The 17,001-nt window shown below is 31.4% G+C and overlaps 2 protein-coding genes and 1 long non-coding RNA gene across 4 annotated transcripts; 2 read left to right on the forward strand and 1 right to left on the reverse strand.

Moving 5' to 3' along the window:
- Nucleotides 1–252: 252 nt before the first annotated feature.
- LOC114374120 lies at nucleotides 253–3,405 on the reverse strand. Its single transcript, XR_003658525.1, has 5 exons — nucleotides 3,064–3,405; nucleotides 2,471–2,526; nucleotides 1,484–1,644; nucleotides 1,231–1,312; nucleotides 253–584 (listed from the first exon to the last, which is right to left on the reverse strand). It is a non-coding gene; the product is annotated as an uncharacterized LOC114374120 (long non-coding RNA).
- Nucleotides 3,406–4,739: 1,334 nt separating this feature from the next.
- On the forward strand, nucleotides 4,740–11,544 carry LOC114374139 (chaperone protein dnaJ 10-like). 2 transcript variants are annotated; one of them, XM_028331742.1, is made up of 10 exons: nucleotides 4,740–4,880; nucleotides 5,023–5,141; nucleotides 5,711–5,770; nucleotides 6,001–6,083; nucleotides 7,592–7,757; nucleotides 7,862–7,991; nucleotides 9,546–9,704; nucleotides 9,808–9,980; nucleotides 11,024–11,104; nucleotides 11,261–11,544. In XM_028331742.1, exons 2-10 carry the CDS (start codon nucleotides 5,055–5,057, stop codon nucleotides 11,339–11,341), a joined length of 1,020 nt encoding a protein of 339 aa, XP_028187543.1. In that variant the 5' UTR covers nucleotides 4,740–4,880; nucleotides 5,023–5,054; the 3' UTR covers nucleotides 11,342–11,544. The 2 variants fall into 2 exon arrangements, with proteins under 2 accessions (XP_028187543.1, XP_028187544.1); XM_028331743.1 differs by lacking the exon at nucleotides 4,740–4,880 and having other exon boundaries at nucleotides 4,887–5,141.
- Nucleotides 11,545–12,671: 1,127 nt separating this feature from the next.
- Nucleotides 12,672–15,307, forward strand: LOC114375950. The gene is made up of 2 exons (XM_028333825.1): nucleotides 12,672–13,035; nucleotides 13,138–15,307. Exon 2 carries the CDS (start codon nucleotides 13,726–13,728, stop codon nucleotides 14,674–14,676), a length of 951 nt encoding a protein of 316 aa, XP_028189626.1. The 5' UTR covers nucleotides 12,672–13,035; nucleotides 13,138–13,725; the 3' UTR covers nucleotides 14,677–15,307.
- Nucleotides 15,308–17,001: the final 1,694 nt, after the last annotated feature.

Below are 17,001 nucleotides of genomic sequence, written 5' to 3' on the forward strand. Positions count from 1 at the left end.
ATTTTTAACTTTTTTTAGTCTAAACCACAAATATCTGACATGGAAAACAATTTTGTCGAGCCTTGCAAGACATAGGCAGCCAACTTTTCCTTTGAGTTTTCGATGAAATTACATCTCTAAAATCCAAACTCGAGATCTATGATTAAATTGAAATTTTGCGTCATTGATCAATGTATGATGTGGTCTATATAATAGAATATTATGTTTGACCTATTTTGGTTCAATTTAATTGATATACTGCTGATGCTACCCAAGTGATGCTTTTGATAATATCAATAAAAAAAATTATCCAATCAATAACTTTACAGTTCTTGGCATGTCATTACCACTAAATCACTTGCCAAAACTCCATTGCCCACAATCCAGTACAAAAAAAGATATCATATCATATACATAGAGTACTTGAAAAGGGTCACTGTTTAGTTATGACAAATTTCCAGTAACAGACATCATCACAATTTTACCCAAACATGTAAAAGTAAATTTGTATCAACTCGCTTTGAACACATGACTAATTACCTTGCATGCCAAATTAACAGAGGTTTCTTCCTTGATTTCTCTTAACACGGGGAAATTACTCGAATCTACACACATCAAAATTTAGCATCAAGTTGAAAATAAACTGAAAATTCAGGTTATATCAAAGCTGAAATAATAGAAGACCTTCGAGAGGCTGAAAATTCATCAGTCATTTTCTAAGCTTAACTATTCAGCTCTTGTCTTCACGTATGTGGTGAAAAATAAGAAAAAATGTTTATAATTTATTAAAATAGTATAACTTTTTTTAATAAAATAGTATATGCAAGGGAGAAAGCATACAATAAAACTGTTTTTATAACTTTTTTTAATATACTATTTATTGTTAATTATATTTTTAGAAATTTAATTATAATTTATTAAAATTTATAAAATAGCAAATAAATATTATTATACAAGAAGTGAGACTTATGTAATTTTATAGTTCTTAATATAAAAAAATTGGATGAAATTTTCGATAAATTTTAACTATTAATAAAAATGTGTTAGGAAAATATAAATTTAAAAAAGTTTGACAAAATTTATTACTAAAATATTATATCATGCATATTATATATATAGAACTAAAGAAATTAAATAAGTGTACACGAAATGAGGCAAGATCAAAACAACTAATTAGTGAAGTACTCTTGATTCACTAAATTTACCATGACAGTATTTTTTTTTTTCAATATACATATATAATCAACTTACTTGTGAGGAAGTAACAACTGTGATTCCCATATATATCTTTTGCAAGCCCGTATAGGTGTTCTTCAACATCAACACTATTGCACTGCCAACACTATTTTTTGTTAGGATATGAAACAAGATTAACAATGAAAAAAAAGCAACAATTTCTCTGAAAAGGAGTTGAAGACTTTCTAAGGGGCACCTCTATGAAACAAAAATGCTTAAGAAATTTAAAAAATTCTGTCTAAAATTTCAAGAGATTATATTTACATACCATCCCCAATCTTTGTTGTTCTCTTAGAGAAAGAATGTCTTTTCATTTTAAATTCGCATCCCAGTTGCTTCCCTCCCTTTCTAGAAGATAATCTACTCCGTTGTCCTCCACTGAGTGCACCAGACTCTGATCGTGTTTGTGTTCAAAATCCCTATCCATGACTGAAAAAGCACAAGATGAACAAAATATGTATATAAAAACTAGTCATGAAAGATTGCTTCTCAATATAGAATCACTTGCTTCTGCCTTATAAAATAGTATTTAAGTAACCAATGACTTATCAAATTAATTAGACGGCATGTGCTGAAGATCTAGCCAATTAAACGTTTAAAAAAAAATCAAAATCCAGAGAGTAATATAACTGAAGTCTCTAGAACAAATACATTGTATCTCTACAATTATGATAAACATCAGAGATCATAAACAAGTCATTAAATCCCCCTGCCAATAATAAGAGTATCATAGTCTCTCCATATACAAATAATGCACGAAAATGTAATCATAGTAATACATTTAATTAATAATCCTTAAAATAATTTGGCTTGGTGAATTATTATAAGATGTAGTCACTTACCATCAGTGTAAATCAGGAGAAAAAGCATTGTGATGAACCAGATTGGGGTGCTAAAAAATTAGAAAGACAACAGTTAATTATTCTATAATTTTCTAAGACATGTGTGACATGTTATTTTCATTTTTTTTATCAGAGTGTGACAGTTCATCTAGGAGGAGGACTAGTCAATCTTGCGGGCCATGAAGCTAATCCACTCTAACAACATAAGTACTATATTTTATTAACAAGCTTACAAAGTGAAGATGTCCTGTGAAAATTAAAATACAATAAGTAACAGACAGAATTACTGTGAAGATGGCATTCAATCAGGTTCATTTCACCAATCAGAATTAAGAAAGAAACATACACACGCATGTTTAAAAACTATGTAGCAGTAATAACAGTAGCAGTAGTGAGTAGTCTACTATTACTACCTGACAATAAATCGTATTGAGGTCGGATCCCCCTGTCTTCCTGCTCTGCCACGTAGCTAGAGAATAGATTATTACAAGTTGAGTAACAAAATGAGAGAAAAAATATACCAAGGATAATAATAAATTAATAATAATAATATATTGTTATTAACAAATGGAAAACAGGATAAGCTTTCCATCATTGAGGTAAAAAGTTAAAATGGTTAAGTATAACTTCAGTATATTATGTCCTAAACTCTAAAGAAGCCCCAATAACATCTTATTGGAGACATGAGTACTAATATCTATCAAATGGTTGAACTATACCTACCCTATATGTTTTTGTATATACAAGCAAATAACATTTCGATACCAAGTTAACATTATTCATAATTCAAAATAGTAACTGAATATAAAAATTAAAATATTCCTTGCATATGGATAGCCAAATCTGTCAAGGAAATTGTTTTAATAATCCAAGGGGAACAATGCAGCCAAACAAATTTAGCTGAATTCATATTGCAAAGAATATAAAACTTTCAAGTTAAAAGCATGTAATTATGATTAAAATGAACAGAATTTCATTTCTCAACTAGAACCACAGAGGCACAAACCCATTAAAGCTGTCTTAGCTAGTAAGGCCATTACAAATGGCCAAGACATCCATGTAGTAAAGAAATCTTCATCAAATTCATACTGTGCTTTCAAATCATGGTGTGATATATTTGATTTCAGTGGCAATCCAACCACACTATCTGCAGTATATTCGAATTTCCTCATTAAAATAGTGTCATGCTTGCACTGCGAGGCTAGATTTTCTTCATTTTGTCTTGCTTCATTTGTTCCAATATTATCAACCTGCAGATTATAACATACAAAGTTGGTTAATGATTTCTCCTCTCATATAAAATAATACTATATATCTAGATATAGCAAACACATGGTGGCGAAGAGGCAAAACAAAAGAATCAGTAGAAGCATGTTGCTTCAAAACAATAGAAAGGGTCAATATATATATAAATTAAATTTTTTTAAAATACAACTTACCTTTAACAATTTGTATAAAAAAATTTCCTCTGCTGTCATCCTTTCATACTCTTTCTTCTTCTTAAATCTAAAGAAAATATATATATATATATATATATATATATATATAAAATTGAAAACTTTTGAGCTATTATTTAAATATGAGTACCTTAGTTACTCTATTTAATTATTAATAATAATTAATCAAATTCAATTTTACTTATTATTCCTACTTAATTACTTATTTCTCCCCATTTAACAACTTGTAGACTCCTCATAGTTTCTCAATTAATTCATCATGCTTCCATTTATAATTATGCTAGATATTTGACATGAATGCATCACCAAATTTGTATGATAAGTAATTGAATATTATTCTAAAACTAAAAAATGAGTAACCTTTTGTTATAATTGTTTAAAATCTTCAATTTGCTTCACTTTTTATATTTTTTCTAAAATATTTTTTATCATGTATCTAATAATTTTAAAATTATTTTGATTGTGATTTTGATTGATATATAAGTATATTTACTTTATTGTCTATTTCCTGTAAAAAAAATTGCTATCCATTTGTTGTAATGTTGAATATTTTACATGTATATTATAGTATTTTATATACTATATTTTAAAGATGGGTAAATTGAGCATAATTCTACAATTTTACAAAACTTAAAAATTAAAAAATAGAAAACTGGTATATATATTATGTCAATATTTCTTAATTATTATTCGGTTACATACTATGAACTTATTTACATAGTTAAATAAATTAAATTGTTCTTAATTAGTTTCTTTACATTAATATTATTTGTTATTTTAAAAATTAAGACACCGGATATAAATTTATTTGCAATGTTATTAATTTTTTACATTGTACTTATTTTTTATAAAATTTAAGATATTAGTTGTTCTCTTTTATAAGAAATAATTTATAATATTTCTTGTATTAATTATTTTTAGATTAGAAGTATTTCTCATTAAAAAAGGAAATAAAATATATTTATAAATAAAAAATATTAATGACAGATAATTTTAAAAAAAGTAAAGATAAATTTATTATTATAAATTAAATTAATAATTTTTTTAATGTTAATGAATTAGGTAATATGTTATATATTGAAACTCAGGAATGTCTAGTGAATTGAAATTGTTGAGATTGAAATGCAAGAGTACCTAATTTCCTTCCACCAACGTGGCATTTTATTATTAGAATTTAGAATCCACATGTCTCATCCTTAGAAAGAAAAAGAAAAAAGAAATCAGAAAGCATGATCATCAAGTACGTGGTCTCTTGAAAACGACACCATTTCCTCTGTGGCACGGATCCACCTGAAATTTGAGATTCCTTCGAATTGTTAACTCTCTCAATTTCAAGTTGGAAACTTTTTCGATTTTCGCTTTCTGGGTCGGTTCCATAATCTGTGTCAGCAAACTCTTTCACGAGTTTTTCACTCTCTTGTTGTTAAGTGATTTCTATTGACACCATGCATCTAACTAGTTTTTTTTTTTGCCCCCTTTTGGGATTTATTCAATTTGCTTAATTTTAGAGGTGTGAATTGTTATTTGAAAGTCACAAGCAATGGTGAAGGACACTGCATATTATGACATATTAGGTGTCAATTTTGATGCATCTGCTGCAGAGATCAAGAAGGCTTATTATGTCAAGGTAATAAATAATGAAATGAATGCCCTTCACTTTTCTGATTTGTGCAACCAGAAACTCAGATTTGAGGATGTTATTGTATTATTATCTGATCTGAGGGAATGTTGAATTTTGTTATACAATGTATTTATGTTTTGGAAACAATTAGGTAGTTACATAAATATGGTTTCAGCTTCTTTGTTGTTTGAATTTGTATCCTTTCTGAGATTGGTGCTACACAATTCAGATATCTCAGCTGATTTGGTTATTTTTATGTTTTCTATTTTGAATTGTTTGTGAAATTTGGAGTTCAATATGCCCCAAAGAGTCAACTCCTGAAGTTGTTTAATGATCTTGTTCTGCCTACGAATGTGCTAACCAAATTGGTGACACAGAAAAATTATAGGGTGGCTTGTGGGAGAGAGTAAAGGAAATAATGGTTCTCTTCTACATATTTTTAGATTGGATATTTAGAAGACCACATTAATGCTGGTTTTTTACCTTTTCTATTTTTCCTGACTGAATCTTAAACTTGACAGTTCCTCCTTTGTGTCACTTTAATGACTATTAATCTCTCTCTCTTCCCTTTGCAGGCTAGAATTGTTCACCCCGATAAAAATCCTGGGGATCCTAAGGCCGCAGAAAATTTTCAGGTAATCATTAAGAATTTTGTTGGCTTCATAAGACCATGCAATTTTACATTATTAATTTATTACTAGATTTCATTAACAAAGTTATTTACATCCTTCTTAGTCCTTACTGTTAGATGTTTGGCAGTATAAATCATAGGAGAATTTATTCATTTGGATCCCTCCCTCTATTCAGTTTGCTTTATTTTTCTCAAAATATTTTTCTAAGTCTGGTTGCCTGGTATCTTTACCAGAAACTTGGTGAGGCTTACCAGGTTTTAAGTGATCCTGGGAAGCGTGCAGCATATGATGAGCATGGAAAGGAGGGAGTACCACAGTAAGTTTATACGATCTTACACGACTGAAAGTAATTAGCTAATAATTGCGTGCAAGAAATTCATGCTCCATCAAATGGTGCAGTGCTGCCTTTGCTATTCAAAGATAACTTGTGTAGGTTGTTGTCAGAAAGCAATTTCAGATCTAATTGTTTAATCTCTTTCATTGACTTTTCCTTTTCTTGTCACTATATTCAGTTATTACTGATTGAAAATGGAATTAAAAATATGTATTATTCACTGAATATACTCTGTATTTTTCTGAATCTGATCAAATATTGGTGTGATTCAAGTCCAGAAAATGGGTTAAAAGCTACTGTAAAAAGAAGTAAAAGAAATAACAAGAAGAAAAGGATAGAGACACTATAGACACTTAGAGGGCTTGCTTCCTCACTGCCCAAAAGGCCAAAACTACACTCAACCTTTTTGTGCCCCCTTTATCTCCCCTCCTTCTCTCTTATACTCAACCTATCCGAATTTCACTCTCCAAAATTCAGACTTACCCTTTTCGTCCATCTGATATCTCATTCCCCGCATGATCAAGCATAGGAAGGTTCCTAGCATGGTCTTTGTTATATTGCTAGTAGTACTTGCCAACCTCATAGGTTATGTTTCTTCATGTTGCAAGTTAGAAAGCAGGTCTAATGGAACTATCTTAATGAAACTCCTTGAGGTATTTAGTATGTATTCGGGTTAGCTTATTTTGACAAAATATACCTTAATCATAATTTTGCTAAGCTTTTGAAGAAAAAAAAAAGAAATTCCTCTCAAAATTAATCAATTCAAGCAAGAATTAGAGCTGCAGAGATGTTGCTTATAAAAATCTATAATTTGACCTAAGTTTGCCAGTCCTGTGAGTATTTTCCACGATGTTGAGGTATCAAAATTACAGTGGAGACCTAATACAAATAGAATCTTACTAGCTGCTGCTAAAAAATCATTTTATTTGATGGATGAGAGAATGAACTACTCTGTTTGTATCAGTGTTGTTAAATAGCAGCTATGGCGCCCACCATGGCGGAATGGCATGGCAGGTTTTCTGCCAACCGCCATAGAAAATTTGTGAAGGGAGGCCCGCCATGAGGCACGATGGTGTGTTTATATGGCAGAATTTCGGCCTTCTTCTATCTGCCATTGATAAAGCTGTTTTGTATTGAACTAGAAAGACAGAAAAAAGACAAGAGGACAGTGTCTTCATCCCATGATTTCAAGTCTGGTACCATAATATCCAGATTGATTCTATGTATTATCTTAATAAGGAAAGACAAACAATCCTAGCTAATTTACAAGAAAACTAAAAGTAAAATTAAAGCCCTAAAATTAATATATAACATAATAAATCCCAAAATTAGTATCAACCAATCAACCCAATTAAAGCTTTTTGTTTAAGAGAATTTCGCTAATATCATTATTTTATTTAGATGTTTCAAGATGAATCTAATGTAGCAGAATGTTTTCATGGATTGAGAAAACCTGCAGAATACACTGATTCTTTTTTATTATTATTCAGAGATTCCATGATGGACCCTACAACTGTATTTGGAATGATTTTTGGAAGTGAATATTTTGAAGAATATATTGGAAAACTTGCACTTGCTTCTTTATCATCTATAGAAATCGAGGAAGACTCACAGGATCCTGAAGTTCTGAGGCAGAGAATTCAAGAAAAGATGAAAGTATTCAGTTTCTTCTAGTTCTTTATGACAGTTTTCCCAAATCCTTTTTATGGCTCCCCTGATATTTTGGTAGCTGAAGCTGTTTTCTTGTTATTTAACCGTAGGCATGGCAGAAGGAAAGGGAGCAGAAGCTTTCAACAATTCTGAAAGATCGCCTGCAACCATTTGTTGATGATCGAGAAGATGAATTTACAGCATGGGCACAATCAGAAGCACGTAGTCTTTCTAAAGCTGGTAAATTCCCTCTGTTTATCATGTAATTTTAATTATTTATTATTTAGTGATAGTGACTCCAGAACTTAGAAGTTTCAATTACTGAAACTTTTCTTTATCAAGAATGTCATTTTATTCTCTAGGTATGTCAGCATGCATTCTAGAGCTAGCCATCAACTGAGACCATTTTTTAGTACTATTTGAGGTTTTAGTATAGAAAGGGCTTGCAATAAATTAACCTGGTTTATTGAAGTAATATATACTTGTAGTTTTGTATAACAAAATTTTTGTAGAGGTGCAAATTATGTTTATTCAGTTTTGAAATATAAATGGCATTATTCAATGAAAGTAAAACGCATATTCATTCTGGTGAAATTTAGAATCTTGCAGAATGCTTTAATATGTTATTACATTATTTCCCACTGAAGGACAATGTCCGAATACTGTCTAATTTGTAAGCATATCAAGCTACCAAATTCTTAGTCTGTAATAGTCCTGGCTTTCTGTAGTTGGATTATTATGATTCTTACTTTGTTAGGAATGTTATTAGGTTGTGTTGAGCTCGTAGTAGCTGTTCCACATTTATGCTTGAATGGTGATTCTATTCCATGCTTATACTGTCGATTGAGTGATCCTATGCTTGTTAGTAGGAAAAGACATTAATCTAGGCCTCATTCTACAGTATCTTAAATTGAGCGTGAAATCCCATTGAGGCTAGATTCTTATGTACTCTTAGAGTACTAAACTCAATTGATAGGGACTTGAGTGTATGGGGTGTTCAAGTTCCACTCCCACATCAACTTGTATGGGATGCTTAGTGAAGTACTTAAATGGTTTTGTTCTCGCCCTTGATAGAAATTGGTTCAGATTAAGCTCCCAAGGAATAAATTTTCATTAAGAACCCTAATTCCCAATCCTGGCCTCAATGTTGTTTATGAATCAAGAACAAGGCAAGGACAATGAAATGAACACTCCTGGACTTTCAGGAGGTTCAAGTCTCTCCCAATTTTGAAATCATTATCAAACTTAGATTGAATTTCGAGCATTGGAGTATTACTCTTAGAATTTCTCATTCCAAAGATGGGGGGTTATGATTCCATATGCTCCATGGAATGGGATTTAATTTTTTTCCCGATGTACCATCGTTATTTTCATGAAATGACAAGTACCCTTATTGAAATTGTAGATAACTGAATTTTTATCTCTCCAATAAATTGTTTCGCCTCATACGACTATACTACCTTGAGTAAAACATGAATAAGAGAGAATAGAAATTTAAGTTGTAACTAACAACTGTGCCAAAACATTTTTCACATGACACTTGAAAATTCAACATGAGAGGATCCATTTCTCTACATTATAGAACCTCCGCCATGTACTTCAAACAGAATTTCATCATATGTTTATCACTTCATCTTCATCTTATAGTTTTAATCTCTAACAGCAATTAACATGCTGCACATTAAAAGGATGACAGGGCTATTGTTAATTTCATGTAGGAACACTATGTTTGTTCACTCCTAGTTCTTTTCTTCCCCTGGAATTTTGTTAACTCATTTCTGGCATTATTTTCAGCTTTTGGAGAAGCCATGCTACATACAATTGGTTACATCTACACGCGAAAATCTGCAAGAGAACTTGGAAAGGATATGCGGTATATGAATGTTCCCTTTTTGGCAGAGTGGGTGCGAGACAAAGGACACCGTATAAAATCACAAGTAACAGCAGCCTCAGGTTGTAGACTATTTATTGTTATATTTGTGTTGTCTATCAGTTGAAAGGATATGGACATTTCCCAAATTTGGGATGTTCTAATGGAACTTATCCATTTCTGTAGGAGCTGTGTCCCTCATTCAAATACAAGAAGAACTCAAGAAGCTAAACCAAGGAGAAAACAAAGAAGAAAGCATAGTCAAAGCTATTGAAGATAAGAAGGATGCCATGATTAATTCTCTATGGCAGATCAATGTTATTGATATTGAATCAACTCTGTCACGTGTTTGCCAAGCTGTAAGTTGCAGTATTTACTTTCTATCATTTAAAAATAACAGTCTTGGCTGATAACTCAGAAATATAAGTTTTTCCCCCTACTTACCTGCTGTGCATGACATTTGTTAATTTGCAATTTTTGGCCTACTTGGAAGAATTCATCTTTTTAACCCTCAATTCTAGAAACAACTTGGATCACTGTGCTAGTATCTTTTAGGCTTCATTGGAGTTTTTTGCCCCTCTATCTCTATTATGGCCTATTTGCAATTTTCATCCCCTATCATTTTTTTGCTTGAATTTTATCCCCTAATTTTTTAATTTTGACAATCAAGTCCTTTAATATTTTAGTTAATTACACTAACTACCCCTAAGATTTTGTGAAACTACACAAACACTTCCTGTTTTTTTAACATTTACAGTAACCTCCCTTACAGGGGACCACGGTATAATGTTTTTCAAACAATTAAGGGGGTTAGTTTAATGTATATGGGAATGTCAGTGTATATTTTTCAATCAATTAAAGGGGATAGTGTAGAAGTAGAAAAATCAGGGGATATTTTTGTAATTTTACAAAACTCCAGGGGTAGTTAGTGTAATTTACTTTTTTTTTAATTGCTACAATCAAGCCCTATTGTTACTTTTTTTTCCTATCTAAAACTCTTGAATTCTCATTTTTTTTCTGAAACTATCCGTAAACTAAACCCCTTAAACTATTTTAAACCCACATTCAATTAAAACCCACCAATCAAAACATTCTATTTCATCTAAAATTAAAATAAAAAAAGTCTCATTTTTTTCCTCTTCGAAAGCGTAACCTCACATCCTGTAAATTCTTCGGCATTTCATCAAATTATTAACTTCTAAACCTTATATAGATTATTTTCTATTTCAAATTCATCTTAAACATGTAACAATTTGAGTATAAAATAAGAATTTTGAGAGTTTTATGTAAAGGAAAAGTGATGGAAGCACTTAATTGTAAAACGGTGAAAAGTATGACATTTATGAAATATCAATTAATCACATCACAAGTTTTAAGAAAATGTCTTTGTTATTTTTCTCAGGTTCTTAAAGATCCAAGTGCCTCCAAAGATGTTCTGAAGTCTCGAGCCAAAGCATTGAAAAAGTTAGGAACTATCTTTCAAGTAAGTGTTTGATTTCTGATATTAGTGCATCAAACACTATGTTTCTAATAAGTGTTTGATTTCTGATGTTGGTGCATCACTAATATATATGATTGTACTAATCAACTGTGACATTTTGTTTACTTGTAATTAAGAATATTTCATTTTGGTTCTCAGGGTGCTAAGTCTGCTTATAACAGAGAAAACAGCCTACGCAAGGAAAGTGACAAAACATCAGATGCTGCTTCCTCATCATAGTCATCTTGTTCAGTTTGTCATGAGCGGTATTCTTATGGCCTTCTGACTCAGTGGATTTTGAACATTGTTTCTTACAGTGCTGTTAATAGGCATGGTATGTAATTTCACTTGGACTTATGGATTGGATTAAGCTGCCATAATTACACACACTTGTATTTAATTATTATCATCTATTGATAATTGATTTCGTTTCATTTTTTTTACCATATCTACACATATGAGATCTAGTTCGTATGAAGTGAACTTATTTTAGAGGGCAAAATAAGTAATCTTGATTGTTGATATTATGTGTACATATATATAAATTACAAATGAGTTGAAATACTAATTGTTAATTTTCCATCAATAATAGAGATAATTTATTTTATCCTTATTTACTTTGAAAGAGTCAAATTCACACCTGGATGTGAATGGCATTATTGGATGTACAGTAATGTGTCATTTTTATATTACCATGTAGATTTTTTTTAGTAATGACATAAAATTTATACTTATAAAAATAATTTTATAGTTGAAGTATAAACTATAGTAATTTGATAAAAAATAATAAAATTCTTCAAGTTGCATTAAATATAGTGACATAGTTTTCCCAAAGCTATTTTTGTAAATTATATTGCCGATTTTGTTTGAAGAACACTCCAACGAGTAAATATCTTAGAATGGATTTGTTTCTAACTAATTTTTGTAGAAAAATATGTTAATGGAAAATATTTTTGCAGTAAAATTTTAATTATAAGATGTTTTCAACCCAAAAAGTTAAATGGGCATGCGTGCTATCATGTTTGTAGCTTCTTTTAAATTTAGATTGCAATAGATTTGCTTCGTTCGCATGTGTGCGTGTATGTCACTCATGCTATCGGAAGTTTTAAAAATTACCAATTTAGTGACTTATTTTATGATCGCAATCTTCTATAAAATCACCTACAATGTGTGACACAATTTTATGTTACGCATTTTCTATTTTCTAATCAAACTATAATCAAAGTGTTGTATGTGTAGTTTTTCAACGAAAATCAGAGTTTTATTAGGTAATAGGCGGAAAAAAAAAATTACACATTACCGGAGTAAAACTTTAATTATAATTGGACAACAACACATCCTATAGAATTGTATGTAAATTTTGTTCATATGGAATGGAAGAACATCTGTAAATATGTCTCAGTTTCATGTTGTACAATGTACATTGATTATAATTTATCTTTCTAAAAAATACACAAAAAATGAATTTAATTTTTATGTATTAGTAGTATAAAAAATTACACTATCAAATAAAATAATTATTAACATAAATTTTAAAATAATTAATATTATTATAAAAATTAACAAAATATAAAAACTCTTTACACTCTCAAATACATACGTAGCCTTGATTGCATGCATGGTCCCTGTTGGTCTCGGTGCGGCTGGAAGGTTAGTTGGTTGAACACATTCTTCTCCTTTGCTTGCATTGCATTGTTGTATATCTTCTGAAACAACATTCTAGTACATGTACTGAAAAGTTAAAAATTAAATTTAAAGTACAAGGGTGTCCAATGAATTGGGAGCAGCTCTCTTTCTTCCTTAGTTTCTGTTTTGCTTTGGCACTTGGATTCAGCTTTTCAGTGATAGTGCTAAAATTAAAGAGGAGTTTGCTTCAGTGATACCCTTGCTTGTCATTTCCATAGTACTAGATGCTGTCCAAGGTGTCATGCAAGGTTTGAATTCCTCATTTCTTTTAACCTGTCCTGTGTTATCTTTGCAATCAACTTGAACATTAACTTAAAATTCTTGGGGTGAAAATTGTGTTAATACTACAGGGGTGGCTGACCTTAACCCCAAGAGAGAGATGAGAGGGAAACTAAAGAGGGTGATGGGGGTACCAACATATGCCCAAATGATTCAACGACCTAAGCCTATAGAGGGAAAGAAGTGGCTGATGAAAAGAAGTTTAGAAAAACAAGAAAGACAACTCAGATGGTGGTCTAGGGAGAATTCTATTATTGTTGCTCCTGCACCTCAAGATGATGCAAGTATTGGCAATGGAAACAGGTTTTGGTTACTTAGGAGAGAGGCTACAAGAGGCCCTATCAGAGGACAACCATTGCTGGATGAAGATGATTCTTGAAAGGAAAAATTTAGTGGCTCGAAGGAGATTCAACAGGAACATTTTAGCAGCGAAATATCAACATATGGCATCAAAAACTGCAACCCTTTGGTATGGGTCAAGAATGACAACAAGGTTGGTGGGAAAGTTTGGGAGGTTGAGAAGAAAGTGGTAGTGTCATATGGAGGGAATGAAAAAACAATGATAGGAAAAATCAATATATAATATGGAAAGACAGTGATCAAGAAGGAGCAATCCAAGCTCAGGAGAAGCACAAGGAGGGGTCAAGCAAGATGCACCAATGAAGCTAGTCTCTTTCAATGTTAGAGGCCTAGGGGGGACGGCAAGAGGAAAGTTTATCCGAAAAATCATACAAAAAGAAGAAGTTCAATTCATATGCATCCAAGAGAAGAAAAGAAAAAAAAAAAAAGAGGTAAATGGCAAACCCTTACGTTACTATTTATGGGGAGATAATGATGTAGGGTGGGTAGCCTCACCATCTATTGGCCATGCGGGAGGGTTGCTTTGTATGTGTGATTCAAATTATTTTCTACTTAAAAATGAGTTTGGAGGGAGAGGATATGTAGGACTAGAAGGGTTGTGGAAAGATAAGGAGAGGGATGTTGTTATAATCAATATTTACGCTCCTAATGACATTGAGGGTAGGAGAAGAATGTGGGAAGAGTTAAGAGAGAAAAAAACAAGTAGCACAATTACTTGTTGGTGTTTGATAGGAGATTTTAATTGTGTGAAGAGGGCTTATGAGAGAGTAGGGGTAGCGGGGGAAGATGAAAATGTTGCTGAGAGGGATCAGTTCAATGCTTTCATTAGAGACATGGAACTAGAAGATGCACCTTGTGTAGGGAGGAAATTCACTTGGTACCGCCCAAATGGAAGGGCAAGGAGCAAGCTTGATAGAATGATGACAACAAGAGATTGGTTCACAATGTGGCCGGGAAGTACACAATACATTCTTGATAGGAATATACCGGATCATTGTCCAATTTTTGTCAAGAATAATTGTGTTGATTGGGGACCAAAATCTTTCAAGGTCCTTGATTATTGGTTCTCGGATAAAAAGTTCTCAAAATACGTGGAGTCTTGGAAGGCTATTAGATGTGAAGGATGGGGAGCTTGTACTAAAAGAAAAGCTAAAAGAGTTGAAAAAATATCTAAGAGTGTGGAACTTGGAGCATTTTGGAAACTTGGAAAAAAGAGAATCACATATTTCAAACCAATTGAACTTGATTGAGTTGAAAGAAGATGAAGGTGGCTTGGAAGAGGATGAAGTAGTGAGGAAGAGGGAACTACAAGGAGAGTTTTGGAGGATGTTATCTTGTAACAAATCTCTCATCAAATAAAAGTCTAGAGTAAAGTGGTTTTTGGATAATTCAAAATTCTTTCATTCCTATGTCAATTAGAAGAGTCTTTAGGGGATCTCTGTTTGATAAACAAAGTAACATCCATGAAGCTCTCTTTCACATTTAGACTTGGTTAAAAAATCTGGACATATATCATTTGATTATTCATATGATCAATGGTATGTTTGTCCTAGAAATTGTATCAGAAATTAAAACAAAGACAACAACGGCGGGTGATGATGTGCGCAAAGGCTGGACTTGCGTTCTGTAAAAATAGAAGTGTATGCAGCTGTTTTGTAATTTCTTTAGTCTAATTTTTGTAATACTCATAGTTGACTATTTACATACGCACTTGGGCGGGCTTACCACTTTTATTGGCTACTGGGTAGGAGTTTATGTGGCAATGCTTCACTTTCTTGACAATGGTTAAAAGGTATTATTATCTAATTATTGGATTCTAATACTTATTAACCATTGCGGACATGTTTCTGTAATTTTTTTAAGGTACCACTGGTACCATTTTATAAGAACTCTTCACTGATTTTAAAGGAAAAAAACATACGTACCCTTAGGCTTGTTATCCAAGAACTTGTACAAAAATATTATAATGAAAGGAACATAGGAGTTTGTCACTAGGTATTCGACCAATAGGACCATTTGGTTTCTACAAAAACTATCACTTAAATATCCCTACTAGGAGCATGATATCTGACACACTAGAGGTGTGTCCTTCCTTGGCCTCTCATATTAGATAAATGTCCTTTTAATGCTCTAACGCCTACACCAAATATGGACCAAACTATTTTTATGATGTTATGAACCCAATTCACTTATCACTTTAATGGGCCAATAACCAAATCCTTGGAACATACTATAGTCCCAAGTGACAAATAGTGGAACATCAAAGTGTCAAACCTTCCCATTGATGTGAGCTATTAGGGAAGATCAACCTATTATCTATAGATTAACTTTTATCCATTGAACAATGATCCTTCCACTTGACACTATTGGATCAATAAGACCGACTTTCGTCCCTACTCAATGGGTGGATCTTGCAATCAAGCTCTCTTTTACTTTTGCACTCAAGAGTCAATCTCCATTTGGCTCAAGGAAACCTTTTGCATGTCTCTATTATCTTTGGCGAGACCTACACCTCATAGAAACTTCTACCTAAGATTGTCTCTCGACCTATAGGTTTTGTCACAGGGTTAGAACATTCTAGCTTCTGGAGTGGTAGTATGCCCCCTTCCCTCTCCTTGAAGGAGGCCATCTTTTCCTTCCTGCTAAAAAATGTCTAAAACCAATCCCAAAAACTAATGAAGTTTCATAGGATTTTTAACTTTGTCCACGTATAGGTAGTTCTCATCTTTATATAGATGTCTTTTAATTAAATAAGTAAAGAATGAAAAAAAAACTTAATCAATACAATTAATTATTTTTCACCTTTTTTCAATTTATATATATAAGATATTTTTTTGAATTTTTATAATATTATTGGTATAAATGATACTTTTTATCTCTATTTTTACTTGTTATTTTTTTTATTTTTTTTCTCTATTATTTATTTTTTTTCATTTAAAAAGTGTTAAAGAGCCGTATTAAAAAACTACATGAATAAAAGAAGAGAATAAGAAAAACAAAAATAGATTTGAAAGTATTATTTAGACAAATAGCTAGAGTTATAAAAATTATTAAAAATAATTAAATATCAGTAAGAAACGGCTAATATAAAGCTTAATATTTCATTATTTGAATTGACTTAATTTAAATACACTGATAGTATAATTAAGAAATAAAAAATGATTTTTTATTTTGATAAATTGAAACAGGTGAAAAATAATTAATTGTATTAATTAGGTTATTTCTTTATTATTAATTTTTATTTTATTAATCGCTGTTTTTATTCAAATTAAAAATATAGCTTAATAATAATTATTTCCACTCATTTTAATATTATATATATTATAAAAAATTCTATTTAGTAATTTAAGCATATTTAATATACTTAGTATTTAAAACAAATTTCAATGTGCCAAAGTGATACAGTTTACTGTAACATGGACAAGGTGGCAAAATGGATTTGGATCGACCAGACTACGAAGTAAATTAAAAAACTAAAACAACCCATTTGAAAATGCTAAATCAATCAATCATTATACAAATTCTATTGATCCAAAGTGCAAAATACTTTTTCCTGTCACCGTTGAATTTCTCCG

Source organism: Glycine soja, chromosome 11 (genome assembly GCF_004193775.1).
Source record: "Glycine soja cultivar W05 chromosome 11, ASM419377v2, whole genome shotgun sequence".
Taxonomy (NCBI): Eukaryota; Viridiplantae; Streptophyta; class Magnoliopsida; order Fabales; family Fabaceae; genus Glycine; species Glycine soja.